Source organism: Megalops cyprinoides, chromosome 15 (genome assembly GCF_013368585.1).
Source record: "Megalops cyprinoides isolate fMegCyp1 chromosome 15, fMegCyp1.pri, whole genome shotgun sequence".
NCBI lineage: Eukaryota > Metazoa > Chordata > Actinopteri > Elopiformes > Megalopidae > Megalops > Megalops cyprinoides.
Window position 1 is genome coordinate 30,395,235 of NC_050597.1, and position 18,370 is coordinate 30,413,604.

The following is an 18,370-nucleotide window of genomic DNA, read 5'->3' on the forward strand; positions in this document are numbered from 1 at the left end:
TCTGGTCATATGAGAATGTCTATGCTGCTGCATTGTTATTTCTGCTCTGCTCCATTTGTTACATCACGAAGCACCAGTCACTTTTAAAAACGGTAAGCTAATGACAATTTATTGATGGATAACGTCTTGTTGCTGGTCTGCGCAGAGTGCTTTGTGATCATGAAGGCTTTTAGCATGGGCATATCCCAGTTCTGTTGATATGGTACATTCAGATCTTCATCTTTCAGTCAGCATGTACAATGGTGTACAGTTACAATACATTTGTTTTGCAGAAGTTCTTATCTATAGCAACATACATAGTTTACTATTATTATGTCACTCATTTATACAACTGGATATTTACAGAGGCAGCCCGAGTTAGGTTCCTTTTCCTGTCTGGGATCAAATCGGCAACCTTTGAGTTACAAACTGTGCTCTTTAACCAGTTCACCACACCATTGCCCAGTGCACCTCTGCACAAATGTGAAGAATCCTGAGAGATCCTGTAACAGAGCTGGCCGATGCTCTGCACATAAATTAGCAGAAGGAGTAAAAAACTTATCAAAACAATAATTTATTTAAAAACTAAACTAAAACACAAGAGAACCAGTCTACTACCTCCAGCACACAAAATGGCTTCCAGCAATCTGACCTCCCTCTGGCCACACACCTGTATTTAATCAGTCTAAGCAGGTGTGACCAATTAACTGGGTCTCAAAGACAAAGACATAACAATTAACAAAACAATTAAACAATCATTACAAACATGTAACCTGTTTCAGTGGTAATTGAATAAAGCGCTTATTTTACAATATGGAAAGCAGACAGTGAGGATCCTCGATTTTAACAATTAAACAATAAACATTGAACATTTAACCTGTTGGGGGTGAGGTGAAGGGCTACTCCTTCACAGAGCCTATTGCGAGGAGCGCGATCTAAGGGACAGGATAGCAGCTCCAGTCAAGGTCTTAACACAGCAATATCTGGTCAGCATTCACCTTTCCACCAGGCAAACATGGGAAGAGATTTGACAGATTCCCATAGCAGTTCTCTGTCTCAGGGGTGGAATGCGGGCCTCTCCCCTGGCTCTGCAGGGCTCCGCAACTCCACCGTGGTTTTCGCGGGTAACGGACACGGGCAGGGTAATCCTGTCAGGAGGTGCTAACACGCTTACCCTAACGAGATTTCATACCCTGAGCACAGCCTCCCACACTGGATCTAATTAAAAGAAAAACAAATTGCATTCCCGATTTGCAACCCTCCAAAGTATTGCACACTGATCCCTCTTAACATTACTGAACCCAAGAGGTCTGTGCCGGTCGGTTCCTGTTTCAGAGGACTCACGTTTGCAGAAGACCTTTGTGGACAAGACAGGCTTGTGTAGGTTGTGAGTGTCTGTAAGTTTTAAGTTTTGGAGCTTTTCCTCTATACGACTATGTTTACATGTTTTTCTCAGCACTTTGGTGCGCTGGGGGTGTGTGCCATGGAAGGCACGTTAAGTAGAAAAACATAGAGAAGAAGATCCGGGTGGGGATTTGTTGCTCCGAGTAGCAGGAACAACAGCAGATCCCCGGGGGTCAGGGGGCCACTTCAGCCTGCTACGATTGGGGTCACGGGGTCACAAGGGGTCAGGACCAATCAAGAGGTCCCTCTGATCGCATTATCAGGAGGGGAGGATAGGGGTGCAGGGGTGGGAATGGATGTAGTGATCCATGAAGACATTGATTTGGGGAGTCGACTGAAAGGGGCCCCTGACAGACCGAGCCCCCCATCCCCTTAGCGGGCATCAAGGACACATCTGAGGTGAATCAGGTATCGGCAAGGCCATCACAGCTCAACACGTCGCTGAGTGATCATGTGACCTATCATATGACTGACCACATGACCTATCTTAGCTGAGCTTCGTTCTCTCATTGCCCAGATCAATGTTTCTGTCTCACTGGAAACACAGAAACGACTGGTGGATGAATGGGGTTGCGAACAGTGAGGAGCAGAGAGGGAAAGAATGCTGAAATCACAGGCAGACCTGGCTGCCCAGAGAGGACAGGGTGTGTTCTCACTGAAACCAAGGAGTGGTGGAGACAGAACTATAGTTTTTAACCCAATGCAAAAAAATGGAAATCAAAACAGAGTTTTGTCCTAAATTCAGAAAAATTTTCAAAATCCTCAACAACACCAATTTACACCCTCTTTATTGAGAGGAAAAAGAAATTAGCTGTGTCAAATCAGCTGTAAAATATGTAACCACATGTCCCAAAAGGTTTGAAATCTTTTGTTGAACTTGAACTTTTTTTCCTGTTTTCGTTCATGCTTTGGCAATATGGGAACAAACTTGTCATGCCAATAGAGCAGTCTGAATTGAATTGAACCAAAAAAACTGAGTGCTGAAGTTGATGGAACTCAGCAAGCTCAGAGGGGCGTGATGGATTAACATCCGCGTTGGTCTGAAACGCCTGAGCTTTAGGGTAGTATGGGGGTGTGCTGATCCTTCAGGGGCGTGTACTGCTCCGCCAGCAGAGGTCCCCAGGTGTGCCACTCCCATACGTCCGCGCCATGCTGAGAGACAGTGAGAGATCATTAAAGGTCATTTGGGTTGGTCAGTCTAAGGCACAGGTGCTCAGCAGCCTCACAACAGAAAGGAGGGGGGCGCATGCATGGGCCAAAATGCAGCACATCTCCTTGATCTGTCTCTTCTTCGCTGTTTCCACTCTCTCGTGTACTTCTTCATAGATGCTTTCGGCAGCTAAATGAGTGTTCCTCTTATCACTCACATTTTTTACTCCTTCACCTGCTTCTTTTCTTTATTCCTTTGTGTCTTCACTCACTCACACATACACACCATTTCTCTCACTCACAAACAGACACACATGCATGTGCACTCACTCCCTCACACCATCTCACACACACACACACACACACACACATGCACAATGACAGGAAGACGCTGAATAGAAAGCCCTACTGTCACTTCTTTCACTCAACGGAAAGCCATGCACAAAGCAGGCCCCCACAGGCACTGGTGTGACCATGAGCACTCACACTGTTAGCAAGCAAAAGATATGGTAAGCAGGAATATTGCAGAGAGGGCAGAATGCAGCTTGTGGGTTACAGTCACGTCACATGAGAAGGGTGAAGTCATGAACCAACACACAGCACACACACCCTTCCTTCAGTCAGTGACCACTGACCCCATTGGGCTTTTGAGCCAAAATGGCTGCAAGCGTAGTTGTTGATGTTATGTGTACGGCCAGGTCCTTCCTTCCAAGAAGACTGGCAGCTAGCAGTATTTCAGGCCATGCTCATTCCCTGCAAGCAGCCTCTTCCTGGCTGCATTGCTGTGTGTAGTGTAGTGGTAAGCAGCAGGGCTTGTAACTGAAATGTTTCTGGTTAAATTCCTTCCCGGGCAATTGTGGGCAAGGTATTTAAACCACCACTAACTCTAAAATTGACTTACCACTGAGTCAAAAGTTAATAGATTAAATTGTAAAGTCACTCTGAATGAGAGTGTCCACTAAATGACAGTAATGAAATGCAATGTAATGTAATGTGCGCGGCTTTTGTGCAATGAGGCACGCAAGAGTGCCACGCCAGCTTATGCACACTCGCTACAGAAGGCAGTCTCTCTCTCTGACTGCTGCACCAGTGGTAAGGAGGTTTTGCAGCCAAAGGTCGCTGGTTCAACTCCCAGGTGAGGTGCTGTGGCTGAGCCCATGAGTGAGATGCTTATCCTGAGCTGCTTGGAAAAGAGCCTCTGCTAAGCAAACATATCACCACAGAATAGTGGTTAGAGCTTTGGAGCTTGGACCTTGAAGATTGTTGGTTAAAATCTCCCTCTCTCTCCTCCTTTCTCTTCCTCCCTCTCTCTTTCTCTACCCCTCTCGCATTGCCCTCCCTCTCTCTCTCTCCCTCACCCTTTCCTCCCTCTCTCTCTCCCTCCCTCTCTCTTTCTCTCTCACACTTTCCCCCCTCTTGCTTTCCCAGTAGAGAGTGTGGGTAAGGCGCGCGGTCGCCATGGCTCTGGTCCAGACTCTGCCCGCCCCCTCTGATCATCCCAAGCCCAGCGTCTCTGCCCCCCGCTCGCCCCCAGGAGGCACCATGGGCTCCGTCAGCAGCCTGATCGCCGCCCGCACATACCAGGAGCGCCACTGCCGCAAGCCCACCCCGGCCGCGGGCTGCGTCCGCCAGCAGGAGGCGCTGCTCCATGTGTCCGGCTCCCAAGAGCTGCTGGTGGGCGGGGGCAGCCTGTCCACCAAGAGGCAGGCCTCAATTACTGCCACCGGTAATGGGAACTACAGTTACCTATGTGAGGACTCGTTTGGGGACTGGAACGACAACCACGTGACTCCCAGCAGCCCCTGCAGCGACTCAGAGGAGACAAAGGACAACCGCGTGCTGAACGGGAACATCGGGGGACCCCCTCCCAAACTCATCCCTGTGTCGGGCAAGTTGGAGAAGGTGAGTGTGTACACACACATACATAAACACACACACCTGCATGCACACACCGACATACACACACATATACACATACAGTACAGACACACATACATACAAACACACACACACATGCACACACACACATATACACATACACACAACGCACACATACATACACACACACACATACACATATACACACAACAATGCACACATACAGACACACACACACACACATACACACACGTATGCATGCACGCGCAGACACACATATACGCGCACATCAGTAATGCGCGGATCGCAGTTATATCCGCAGGCACCGCGGTTAATCCGAGAATCAGGCTTGCCGAGTCATAAAAATTAACATTCTGATTAAGAGCGGATGGGATTCGGGTGTGTGAAATAATACATCATTAATGAGTAAAATATTAATTACATTCTCTAAAATGTGAACATATTTTAAGATTCATTTTTCGTCAGGCACGAATTAGCAGACGAGACTCATTGCGCCAATTGCGGCGGCCAATTGTTTTAAGCAGCAATAGAGGCAAAAAAAAAAAAAAGATCCAAGAGAAAAATTAAAAAGGAGAATTAAAAACAAAAAAGGAAGGGCAGAAAAGCTCCGTGTGGGAGCGATTTAGTGAAATACTTAACCATGATGAGTCAAAGATGATTTATGCTGTGAAAATTTTAATTCAGCATGACCTTCTTGCCAGGAACAAAGGTAAGGATCTGTTTACATGTATGAGTGTAATGCATATAACACAAAACATATTCATTTAGATTACATAATAACAATAATACACAATAAATAGTCCCGATGAGCCACACACACCAAAGGCAATGTTCACAAAATCCAGGTTATAAATTCAAGTCTTTCAATCAGTTCAACTCAGGCTACAGCAGCAAAATGTAGACTAAACTCATAGTTCTGCCAGACTTCTGTGGCTTAGATCCTTCATGACCTGGCAATGCAATAAGGACAGAAAGGCCTTAAATTGGACAGTCGTGTATCATTTTCTGATTTTAAAGGCATAAATCATGATGCAGTGACAGAAGTCTGCTTCTGAGTTTAATCCTGATTGACCCTTGGTATTGTCTTGCTGTCCTCTGTGTACATATCATGTCAGTTGTCTTTGTAACTGTGTGTAACAGTGTGTATAGCTTTTTTTTTTTGTCAGGACCTTTCAAAAGAGATTTCAGTGTCAGTGGGATTTTCCTAGTTAAAGAAAGGTTACACAAATAAATAAAAATAAGAAGAACGACCAAAGTCAAAAATCGCTTAATAATCCCAAAAAAGGTAATTCAAAGCACTGACACATGTTCCAAAAAGAGGATCTTAATTTCTTCTCGTGCTTACAAAAGAAATTCTCACAGTCAGTGGAAGCCTGACATCCTTCAACCCACTCAGCAATGCTAGCAAGCTCCAGGGTTGCCTGATCCTAGGAAGGCTGCCAGATTTGGCCTCAAAAAAGTCAGATGAAGCCAAACTAAATTCCTTTAACGCCAAAGCAAAACAGCAAATGTTTATCCCCAAAAAACATATTCTCTTGTGGGATTAGCTGACTGTTACCATGGAAAAAGATATCTGGGACCAATATCGACATGCTAAGTTTAAGCATTTTAAAATTCCATTCTGTGCCACAAAACTAATGAAAAATGTTACTATTAGCTGGTTTTCAAATTAATCTTTCCATGCATTCCTTTCAACATGTCTATTTTATAGTAAAAGAAACTTATCTTATAAAGCTAAATGCCATTTTCTTCTAAGCCAGCCAGAAGAAAGTGCCAAAAAACATAAAATTTATGTAGCTAACTCTGCAAACTGTGCACCATAGGCAATACAATTCAAAATATCCTTAAGATTAATACCTGCCTCCACTAAACACACTGTTGCCTTAAAGGCAAGATTAATACTTTTATATTTAGACAAGTGATCAGTTGATTGCTTTATAGTCAATCATGACTTTTATTAACTCTTTCACCCCTGTTTTCAAAGAGCACCAGTGGTTATCAATTTCTACACCCTGAAGCACACTGAAGCACACTAAGAACTGTTTTTCACTTACATTGATAATTATAATTTAGTACATCAGTACAATTTCTATATATCTGTAAGTCCTGAAAAAACTTTTCTCAAGACTACATTATGAGTCTTTTGTTTAATCTGTTAAGCCTATTTGTTTCTTTTATCAACGTTACATTAAGATTTGTGTTTTTTTCTTATCTGCTTTCCTCTAGAATATAGAGAAAACACTGATCCGGCCCACAGCATTCAAACCAGTGGTGCCTAAGAACCGCAACGCGGTGCAATACTTGTCTCCACGGCCAGGGTGCAGTCTGTCAGAGAGCCAAGGTAGCCTCAACCTCCTGCTGCCGGGGGCGGGGGGATCTTTGGTCTGCACAGACAAGCGGAACTCCTACAGCGGGGGGCGCAACACCAGGGGCAGCCAGTCCTGCACCATGTCGGACTCCGGGCGCAACTCCCTGTCCAGCCTGCCCACGTACAGCAGCGCCGGGTACAGCCTGGCCCCCAGCGAGGCCCCCGGGGGCCACCTGGAGCCCGCACGCTCAGCGCCCGGGCACGGCCACTCCAACTCGGACAGCGGCCGTTCGTCTTCCAGCAAGAGCACGGGGTCGCTGAGCGGGCGGGGCCAGCCGCTGTCAGACAGCGGGTCGTGCGGCCGGTCCCCCGCCCCGGCAGAGGGGTACGAGGCTGTGGTGAGGGAGCTGGAGGAGAAATTGAGAGAGAGAGAGCTGGAGCTGCAGCAGCTCAGGGAGAACCTGGACGAGAACGAGGCCGCTATCTGCCAGGTAAGAGTACACACACACGCACACGCACATGCTCCTATACACACACATACGCCACCTGCCTGGTGAGTCTGTACGAGTACCTCCTCTGTGACACTCCATGACCTCATTAGCTCCTCACTCCCCAGGTGTACGAGGAGAAGCAGAAGCGCTGCGAGCTGGAGCTGGAGGAGCTCCGGCAGAGCTGTTCCTCCAGGATGAAGCAGGCGTCCCAGAAGGCCGTGCGGGCCCAGCAGGTGCTGCAGCTGCAAGTCTTCCAGCTGCAGCAGGAGAAGAAGAAGCTGCAGGAGGACTTCTCCCAGCTGCTGCAGGAGCGCGAGCTCCTAGAGAAGAAGTGCGCCTCCATCGAGAGGGAGCAGACCCAGCTGGGGCCCCGCCTGGAGGAGACAAAGTGGGAGGTAGGTGGCTCGGGGAAGGGGAGACAGCTCACTGGCACGGGAGAGGTTAGGTGCATGCATGTGTGTGTTTCTGTTTGTGTGTGTGGCGCTGTATGTGTGACTGTGTGTATGCAAGTAAGTGTGTGTATATGTGTCCGTGTAGGTAAGTATGTATGTGTGTATGTATGTCTATGTATGTGAGTGTGTGTGTGTGGGGGGGGGGTGTGAAGTTGGAATGTAGGATTACCGCAGGGAGAACAGCACTCTCACCTTGGTTACAATGAGGACTGATTTATACTGTTCTCATGATAAAGACTTAAAAGACACTACTACCCATTCCTTTATTTAACATCCTATAAGAATGTCAGCCTTCTACTGTGTAGAGAGCAGTCTGAAATAGATCACTTTTTAGAATGTTTGAATGGGGTAATTTTCCCTACTTAAATTCTGAATGGAGCGTCAAACCTCAGATCTTAAATCTACAAAATTAATCTACATTTAGTGAATGGTTATCGCACTGATGAAACTTGCAGAACACAGATAGGGAGGGAGGTAAGAGTGTTTTGATCAAGGCATATTTCTACAGAAACATTTTATGCCATTAAAACTTGTGAACTTGTACTATTTCACTGTAAATTGTGAAGTGAATTGCAGTTGAGTGTGACTTTCTCAGGCTGGAATGTCTACCTCCAGTCTGCCAAGTCTATTGATCCGCCAGCACTGTCTCACCTCTGTGTGTATGTGTTTGCCCTCTAGGTGTGTCAGAAGTCGGGCGAGATTTCCCTGCTGAAGCAGCAGCTGAAGGACCTGCAGGTGGACCTGGGCCAGAAAGCGGGCGACATCGTGGCACTGAAGGCGCAGCTGCGGGAGGCCCGGGCGGAGCTGCAGGCCAGCCAGGCCCGCGCCCAGGAGGCGCACGCCGCCGCCCGCACGCGCACCCTGGAGCTGGAGGTGTGCGAGAACGAGCTGCAGCGCCGCAAGAGCGAGGCGGAGCTGCTGCGCGAGAAGGTGGGCCGGCTGGAGGAGGAGTCCGCCCGCCTCCGGGAGGCCCTGAGCGCCCCCATTGGCCAGGGGGGCACAGTCCTCGCTCCCGCCCCCAAGGGGCAGGGCCTGGGGCTGTCCCCACCCCAGGGGCGGGTCTCATTGCTGGGCCCCGCTTACCGGGAGGAGGAGCAGCACCTGCTGGCCTACGAGAGCGACGAGGCAAAGGCACAGCGGCAGAGTGCGGACGCCCTGCAGGGCCTGCGGCAGCAGGTGGAGCGACTACGTGCAGAGCTCCTGTACGAGCGGAGGCGCAGCGAGGACCAGGCCGAGACCTTTGAGGAGGAGCGGCGGGTGTGGCAGGAGGAGAAGGAGAAGGTCATCCACTACCAGAAGCAGCTGCAACAGAACTACATCCAGATGTACCGGCGCAACCGGGAGCTGGAGCGCGTGATGCGGGAGCTCAGTCTGGAGCTGGAGACCCGCGACCTGGAGGAGATCGAGGGGCCCGGCAACGAGATCCACTTCGAGGAGATCACCGCCACCGAGATCTAGGCCCCCCGCCTGGGTCCCACGACAGGAGACCGACCCGCACTGCACTAACACCGCGTGGAGGAATCTGCCCACCTCCGCCCCAACCCAATGAAGATCACAGTAGAAACAGGGAGAAATGCACCTGCCTGCCCATCCCCACTCCAGCGCACACCCATCACCCATCACTCTGCTCTGACCAAGAAACAGGTTTCCATGCTGTCACGCCACCCACATCCCATAATGCACCCACCCCCCATCGCCAAGGAGACAGACACGTGATGGGATGAGACAGATGGGGAGATGGATTAGTGCGTGTGTCAGGACTGAGTCACCAAAGGGTCCCTTTTCCAAGGGGTGTTCCGAACCCCCTGGGGGACATGACTCTGTGTGCTTAGGCCACATTCACACTGTTGAAGGAAAGGATGAGAGAAGGTGGTAATTGGCATGGTCTAGTTTGCTGATGTGTAATGACGTGTGTGTGTGTGTGTGTGTGTATGTATCTGTATGCGGGACTGCCTTGCATACTTGAATAATGAGCCGTCGTCGAGCTGTAAACAGCTACACGAGTGAGTCACGCCATCAACAGAGCTCCTAGCATGCCTTGTGAGCATTAAACAAATGAACAAGCTCCTGATGCAAGCGCATGGTAGCTCAATGTGATGAAGCAGACAGGGCCCCCCAAGTAAAATGAGATTTAGGTCAGGGGGGCAGGGGGGTGGCTATGGAAAGTGAGTGCATATCTTGTCTGGGGCTCACCGGCAATGATTAGTGCCATCTCGGCCAGCATGTTGACTTTGTTACTGACTTCATTACCCCGGCTTTGGAGGCTGCGCTCGTTCAGACACGCAGTTTCCTGTCAGTCCCCGTTCCTCTCCTCTCCCTCTACACCATTGGTCGCACACAGCCACACTCTCATTCCAGCATAATCACAGGAATTGATTCTGAAGCCCCACTCATGTTGCTAACCAGCGCCAGGAGGACTCTCAGCAGCGGCTGTCAGTTCACATTTGGGCGACCCCTTGTTATCTCAGTGAGCGCACATTTCAGTGAATATTTGCTCGACTCCTGCATGATAAGGTTTCTGGCTGCCACTGTCAGAATGCAGCGCATACTGAGACAGAAGGCGTGGTGAGAGATCAAAGTTATTTGACATATAACAAATGCAGTGTCTTCCTATCATATGATGATGCACCAACCTCGTTGACCCTACTGAAATGAAAGTTCACCATCACTTTAACTGTCTGCAAAGATCACACAATGTATCAGAGGCGCATGGATCACCAACCTGCTGCAGGTTCTTTCTGGCTGGTGAACAGGCACACTTGTCCTACAGGTTCATGTTCAGGGCTTTACGGTGCTGTCATATCACAAAAGCATTGCCAGCTGGCCACATGCTTGATGATGACCTGTCGACCCTCCCTACACCCACCCCCTGTCCTATCACAGTCAGTGACAGAGAATGAATGTGCTCTCAAAAGCTGCTCTGTCTGATCTTCCTCCCACAACACCAGTATGACAATCCTTGTTTTTTTTTTTTTGTAGAGATGTTTTATTTTTGTATGAAGAACCGAAAAAGCCAAATGGTTTTTAATAATTTTGTTTTTCTTTAGGTTTTTTTCTCCCAACCCTTAAATGATGTTGTAAATCCCCCCCAATGTATTGTCAGTTGTTGACATTAGCACATGCACCTAGCACCTGGGCAGAGTGTGGGTGTGGCTGGGGTGTGTTCAGGGACTCAGCCTGATAGGCAGGATTTGGGGCCTTCACAGCACCTGCTTTGAACTGTCAGAACACATTGGAATGGACTCCTGTGACCCCACCCACCTTGCGTTTCCATCACAGCACTCAGTGATGTTACACATGCGGCTGGACAGAAAAACCCTGGGTTCCCCTCTGAATACATGAGATAATGTACCTGCTTTGACTATTTTGAAAAGAAGGGATAAAAATGTATTTCTCAGTCTCTGATAATAACGAGGCAGTTGGGGAGGAAAAAAGTATATATATTTGATGTATATTTTTTTATGTAGCACCTCAGCTATTTTGTGGTAACACCAGTATGGGTTTTAACACAACTGAAAAAATATATCCAGACCTTTTCCTGTGCCATGTATGTCAGCATTAAACATGCTTGGTCAACTGCAACGACTATGGGGATGGGTAGTCTTGCATCAAGTGTACCAAACCCTGTTCCCTAGTTACTGGCCCACAGGAATATCTGGTTCACCTTTGGAATAAAAGGTGCACCCGATATTAGGAGGATTCTGCAACTCCTCTAATGCCCCTGGTTCCTAGATCATTTTGATCTAGCAGTGTACCAAGCACATATTGAGAAACAGGCTTTTGCCAGGGTTGTGTTCCTCCGCCATTCAAACGAGTGAGAGTCTCTGGTCTTTGGAATGTTTGAGAGCGCCTCCAGGACCTCCAGGACCTTTCTCTCTTCACCACTCATCTTTGTCCGTTCATACAAGTGTGATTAAGTAGAACCGCACCTCAGGAAAGTTTGTACTGAAGACACGAGACTTACACTCAGCAGCTCCTGCAGTAACAACATTTTACCACTAGAGTGTGAAAAGGAACAAAAAATGGTCACAGCCATTACTGAACTTTTATGTGTTCATGGAAGTTCCTTATTTGTTGGAACTTGAGTTATTCCTCTCAAATGCACTGGTCGCTAGGTGGTAAGCTAGTGCATTTGGTGCAGGCTGGCCCTGAGACATTCACTGCAGTTGACCTTTCACTGTGTTACTAGCATTTTAGCATTCTTTCATATTTCCTCCACAGATCACAAGTTTCTGCTTTACAACCTCAACAGAACCAGAGGCATGTGTAGCAGATTTCTGTTCGCATTCTCTGTCTCCTGATTGGACAACACGTCAGCCAGGTCCTGATTTGGTCACTCATGTTTATCCTGAAGCACACACAAAAAAAGATACAGAGGAGATGCTTGAGATTTCATTCGAATGCAGGTGAGGTCAGTTCCGTTTTATGTCTCACACGAGATAACCTGATGAGGAATGAAGGCTAAAAACTACACAGTTGAGCGAGTTTCTGCTGATCTGCACTGAATCCACATTCCCATTATCAGACCTTTGCTCCTCCACTGAGTGCAACCATGCCAGTGTGGTAATATTAGTCACATATGCAGTGAGTACTACAATGTACTGAACAGGACCTCCCCTCTGCAAACACAGTATTCTCGGAACCAATCGTATTCATGCATTGCTCTTCATGGGTAAAAACCCTTGTGTACATACTCCTAGCAGTGAATTATATAAACTGAAATATACTAGAGTCTTTATTCAGACACAATATCTATTTTGAAAGAGTAGCCACTGTGAATAGACCAAAGCAAAGTAACCCATCTGTCAGTTTTTGTTTTTTTTCCCATATTCTTTTGCACACATATGTGCGTGTGTGTTTTGATGATGGTTTCTGTGTTTTTTCTTCCTTTTTTTAACCCATAGTGTGCTGTAAGCAGTCATTTATGTATATTTTCATGCTGTAAATTTTTATGTACAAATGTACTGTTTTTAATAAAAAATAAAAGTCAAAAAGATGATGTAGTTTCAAGTTGACTGTAAATGAGTGGGAGAACTGTTTTGTCTTGACCGTTGTAAAACCATGTAATCGCCCCCCGCACCCTTTGGTTTAGACAAGATCACTGTGGAAATGCAATCCTCTCCAGAATTGCTGTTCAAAATTTTTCTCTGTGGCACATAATACACTTGCAAATAGAGCGCAATAAGATATCTCACTGTGTACCTTGATAGAGCACAGCAAGTTCAACATAACACAGGACACACAATCGGCCGCAACAAGACAATGACTCAGTGATTCTTTATTACATTGGATATACATGTAATCTGCAGTACTCTGTGACATATACGTCTCAAACCATGCTTGATGACGCATTTTACACTACGCTGGATTTGCTTAGCAGACATGCTCGTAAAAGGCAGCGGGCAGCTTTTAAACAGCTGCAGCTGACGGAGGGATTGAACCTATAAACCTCTGGTGCTGAGTCCAGTAGCCAAACCTCTACCCGGCCCCACCCCAACTCCACTGCCCCAGATGGAGTAAGGCACATTGTGCAAGCATAAAACTCTACAATAATTACAGGTAATAATGACTAAAATACTACACAAATATTCTTCTCCGTGTCTTCATGTGCACAGCTATGTCCATCTTTATGTCTCTGCTCTGACCAGAGGAACCTAGGCCAATTTCTCCGTATGAGGAGATTGGACAGAAGACGTCAGCATCCTATAGGTCCCCGAGTGATTACTGCATTTGCTTTTTTAATAAGTTTATTTATCCAAACTTCAATATCAGTCTAGAGTATGGGGTTCTACAACAATCAAGCTTTTAAATTGCCGGATTGCCTCAGAACATCTGTTGCCAGAAGAAAATGTGTTTTTTTGTAATCCTCCAGACAGTCTCAAAACGAAACTACCAGCTCTGATATAAATCTCATTCGAACCTCGTAACAATTCATAATTTACCTCTGCATACAGTCCAATCTTCCTGTATGTAACCGCGATTTGCAGAGACGAATGAAGCCACATTGCTGATGAAACCTCTGTCACTGTGACCCTGTCACCTGTAGTTCCACTGTGTAGCTCCACTGTCTACTTCAGTTGGCTGGCACACAGGGCTGAGAGTGGCCTCTGAGCTAAATATCTGTGCTCACTTTGACACTGTAGCTCTGATCACATACAGACAGAATGTGTGGTCAGATGTACAGGAATTACAGTTACAGCTGTATTGCTTTCTATGTGATTTTCCATGGTAGTATGCAGGCATGAACTCATTTCCAATCTTATGCATTTGAAAAGTTATCCTAAGGGGACAGTTGCTCCCTATACTTGTGAGGTGTTTTGATAAAACAGTAAATCAATATATACTATGATTTCAAGCATTTCTATGAGCCCACAGAACATGTTGAAAAGAGGTAAGTGAATGTTTTTTTGCATACTGTATCATGCATGTGTTCCAGTGTCCCATGTTCCATATTGTATCACAATGTTCCATGTTCCATATAGTGTTCCATGTTCCATGTTGTGTTCCAGTATTCCATGTCTCATATAGTATTTCATGTTCCATATCCCATTCCATGTTCCATGTTCCATGTTCCGTGTACTGTTCTGTGTTCCATATCCTATTCCATTTTCAATGTTCCATATCCTGTCCCATGTCCCATGTTCCATACAGTGTTTCTTGGAAGTCTGTGCCAGTCCAACAGCAAGGCAGTCACAGACTCAGAAGCCGCCCATCTGTAAGAAGTGTGTAGCTTTCCTCACTTAGCAACGTGTAGTGATTACCCTGTAATGACTGGCGCGCGTGTGGAGCTGTGGCAGTCCTCTCCGCCTGTGGCCGGGGTACAGACAGACCCCTCAGCTCAGTCTTAAGGGTTTTTGGGGACCTTCACCACGAACACCATGGGGTCTTTGGCCTTGTTGCTGAAAGCCTGTCGGATCACATCCACAGCATGCTGGTGCGTAACTCCACAGAGAGACACTCCATCCACGGAGACCAGCTCGAACCCGGCCTGCAGACAGATGCGCACACACACACACACACACACACACATATATATATATCATACATACAGGTCAGCTCTGACATAAAAGGATTTAACCTTCACAAGTCACCCAATACCCCTGTCACTCTTCAAAAACCATTACCTTAAGCTAGCTTTTAACATGCCTCCAAACGGAGTGCAAAGCATAAGCACACATAAGATAACACAGGCTGCTGTGAAAGACAGTCCGTTTGAATTATCCTGTTCTGCAGCCCTGCTTCTTTCATTGCTCTGAACCAAAGCCAAAAAAAGTCAGATAAAACACAAGATGTGTTCACACTTGAAAAGGTCAAGCATCGAGAGTGACCGAGAGATGAAAATCCAGAGCAAAGTGAAAAAAAAAAGATTCTTGTTCACATTAGACTCAAAGCGCAGCGTGAGTAGTCAAACGGAGCTCACATAAAAATCATTAACAATGGGCATAAATGAAAAATGAACACATAAAAACAAAGGAAGAAAGAGACTAAAAGGCCTCTGACACACAGGACCTGCCCCCAGTCACCTTTGTGGTCTCACTGCTGCTGTTTCCACCTGGCATATGTGCAGACAGCCCCCATAGGGTCAAACCAGCTAATACTTGGTAACTTTGAGAAACACAGGAGGACCCAGTCACTAGCACAGCATCCTGGGAGATCCACCCTGACTGTGTTCTGATTTCCGCATCTATCTAGACTGATTCTTTTTTCCTTTCTTCTCTACCTGGAAATTCTCACACACAAACACACATAGATACACATAGAGACATATGTATTCACCCATGCGAACACGCTGACACACTCACACACACTCATGCCCATCCAAATCACCTGAACTACAACACAGTCCAGGAATCTGCACCGTGACTCAGTGCTCAGTGACTCAGTGGTCTCCCCCATTCCCCAGGGAGCTGGCTTTTTACACCAGAGTCAGAGATGAGGTCCACCTTCTCTCAAGGTTATGCTGCGAGCATAACACACATGGGTAGACACACACACACAGACACACATCTGGCGGAAACATAGTCCCACGCTGCTCCTCCGAACTTACCACTGCTTCCTGCAGGAGGAGTAGCTGGGATACAGAGGTGGGGGGGGAGGGCTTCCTCTGACGGCGAGGATGCACCTGCCGAAAAGATCTGCCCCACGCCCTTCCTCAGCAAGCAGGGGCCTTTTAAGGCCATACACTGTGGTTATGGCTGAAGACTGATTTAAACCTATTAAACGGTTTAAAAAACTATGAGTGTGATATCAAAATCAAATATTAAAATAAAAATAATTACATGATTTGATCAGATTTTTTTCCCTTAATTAATCCTTCTGAATGCTTGTCCTGAATTACTGCATAACATTCACACACCCAATATGGTAGTTATAAAACGTATAAAAGAACATGTACAAGTTGCCTTTAAGTATGGATTTGAATGGAGAACTCTGGTCCCAATGAATAAATTCAGGCAAGGGACCCAGGGTTAAATTGCAACAGTCAAACCCACAACCTCCCAGCCTCCTAACTACTGTACCACAATGCAGCCCATCCAGGAAGGAGACCACACCTCCACTGTACCACACTGAGGCCCATCCAGGAAGGAGACCACACCTCCACTGTACCACACTGCGGCCCATCCAGGAAGGAGACCACATCTCCACTGTACCACACTGAGGCCCATCCAGGAAGGAGACCACACCTCCACTGTACCACACTGAGGCCCATCCAGGAAGGAGACCACACCTCCACTGTACCACACTGAGGCCCATCCAGGAAGGAGACCACACCTCCACTGTACCACACTGAGGCCCATCCAGGAAGGAGACCACACCTCCACTGTACCACACTGAGGCCCATCCAGGAAGGAGACCACACCTCCACTGTACCACACTGAGGCCCATCCAGGAAGGAGACCACACCTCCACTGTACCACACTGCGGCCCATCCAGGAAGGAGACCACACCTCCACTGTACCACACTGAGGCCCATCCAGGAAGGAGACCACACCTCCACTGTACCACACTGCGGCCCATCCAGGAAGGAGACCACACCTCCACTGTACCACACTGAGGCCCATCCAGGAAGGAGACCACATCTCCACTGTACCACACTGCGGCCCATCCAGGAAGAAGACCACATCTCCACTGTACCACACTGCGGCCCATCCAGGAAGAAGACCACACCTCCACTGTACCACACTGAGGCCCATCCAGTAAGGAGACCACATCTCCACTGTACCACACTGCGGCCCATCCAGGAAGGAGACCACATCTCCACTGTACCACACTGAGGCCTATGCAGGAAGAAGCTACCCCTCCACTTCTTCACTGAGAGCCATAGGTATAAGAGTAGTGTATAGAATAGTGATGTTCTTCCCCTCTGTTTCCATGAGGAATGCCTCCCTTTTCACCACCATGGCTCCCACTAGAGACTGTATTCCCAGGGCCACAGTATATAATAATACATACTGTTAACGAAATACAGCCATAACGGTGAGCAAATCAGCTTTTCCATTAACAGCAGAAGCTGGCTCCACAGTCAATTCTTCAGATGGGCATAAACAGCACACAGCAAATCTGATTTACAAGTACTTTTCATGTCCAATCCCCAGGGTACGTCCCATATGGAAATGAGATACATTGTAATATATTGAAAAATATGTTGTTCGGCGTGAAAATATATTACAAATAGGGCTGTCAACGTTAACGCATTAACGCTCGTTCGCGATTAATCTGGAAACTTTAACGCGTTAATGTTTTAACGCAAATTAATCATATTATATAACTTTAACTCTAAAAATATAGCAAATGCTAACTGTAATCTATAAGAAACATTAATAACGCAAAAGAAAACATAACGAACCATATAAGGTAACACGAGCGCTACATAACAAATAAGTTACATGCGAAAGGGTTAAAACGAAATTTGCCGTTCAGCACATCTGCGTTGGCCACGCCTTTCAGTAATTCAGACAGGTAAATATCCGCGCTGGAATTATGGAAGGAAGTTGTGGTCAAACTTGATAATATGATTAATTTGCGTTAAAACATTAACGCGTTAAAGTTTCTAGGTTAATCGCGAACGAGCGTTAACGCGTTAACGTTGACAGCCCTAATTACAAATGCAATTAAAACATACTAAAACAGATCATACATACACTGAAATATACAAAAATGGCAATAACTTTTAAATATATTGAACTATTGAAACGCATTTTAGATATACTGAACTATTGAAATTGATTGAACTAAAAATATATTATCTAAATATATATTCTCATTATATAATTTTTTCATAGGGGCTAACAGAGCCACACTATGTGGTCGGGATTGGTATGGGGCAGCCATCATTGTGGAGCCATTCAGAACTCTATGGGGGTGTCTTTGACCCTTTAATGAGAAGTAAGGTGTCTCAGAGAACGTTGAGAGAGTTCGACCCAAATTTGAGCAAACCTGAAAATATACACCAACATGGTATATTAATATTATTAATATTAACTATTAACTACTATTAGCAAGGAGATGAGTTAAACTGCGTCATCAGCACCCACTACCATTCTCAGAAGAATAAAGCCCTCAATGGTTTAGCCCTCAATGCCTCAGTTTAGCAAGCTTCCTGCCTTGGGGGAGGTCCCCCTGTTTCTGCCAGTATCAGAAGCATTGATTGTGTTGGTACAAAATGCGATGTAGTGAGAATACAGTAT

At 46.5% G+C, this 18,370-nt stretch overlaps 2 protein-coding genes across 5 annotated transcripts in view; one reads left to right on the top strand and one right to left on the bottom strand.

Annotated features, from left to right (window-relative positions):
- The window catches only part of lzts2a (leucine zipper, putative tumor suppressor 2a), a 59,480-nt gene extending 50,016 nt beyond the window's left edge, over positions 1-9,464 (top strand). For 2 of the 4 annotated variants that reach the window (XM_036546980.1, XM_036546982.1), the window contains 4 exons: positions 3,961-4,434; positions 6,658-7,230; positions 7,356-7,625; positions 8,361-9,464. In XM_036546980.1, the coding sequence (XP_036402873.1) occupies positions 3,991-4,434; positions 6,658-7,230; positions 7,356-7,625; positions 8,361-9,140 (2,067 nt within the window). In that variant the 5' untranslated portion in view covers positions 3,961-3,990 and the 3' untranslated portion in view covers positions 9,141-9,464. The remainder of the gene's footprint in view (positions 1-3,960; positions 4,435-6,657; positions 7,231-7,355; positions 7,626-8,360) is intronic. The other 2 variants (XM_036546983.1, XM_036546984.1) reach the window with 1 other exon arrangement.
- A 5,062-nt stretch (positions 9,465-14,526) lies between these two features.
- The window catches only part of LOC118790522 (PDZ domain-containing protein 7-like), a 28,550-nt gene continuing 24,706 nt past the window's right edge, over positions 14,527-18,370 (bottom strand). Inside the window, exon 15 of the mRNA XM_036547461.1 lies at positions 14,527-14,670. Coding sequence (XP_036403354.1) covers positions 14,527-14,670 — 144 coding nt within the window. The remainder of the gene's footprint in view (positions 14,671-18,370) is intronic.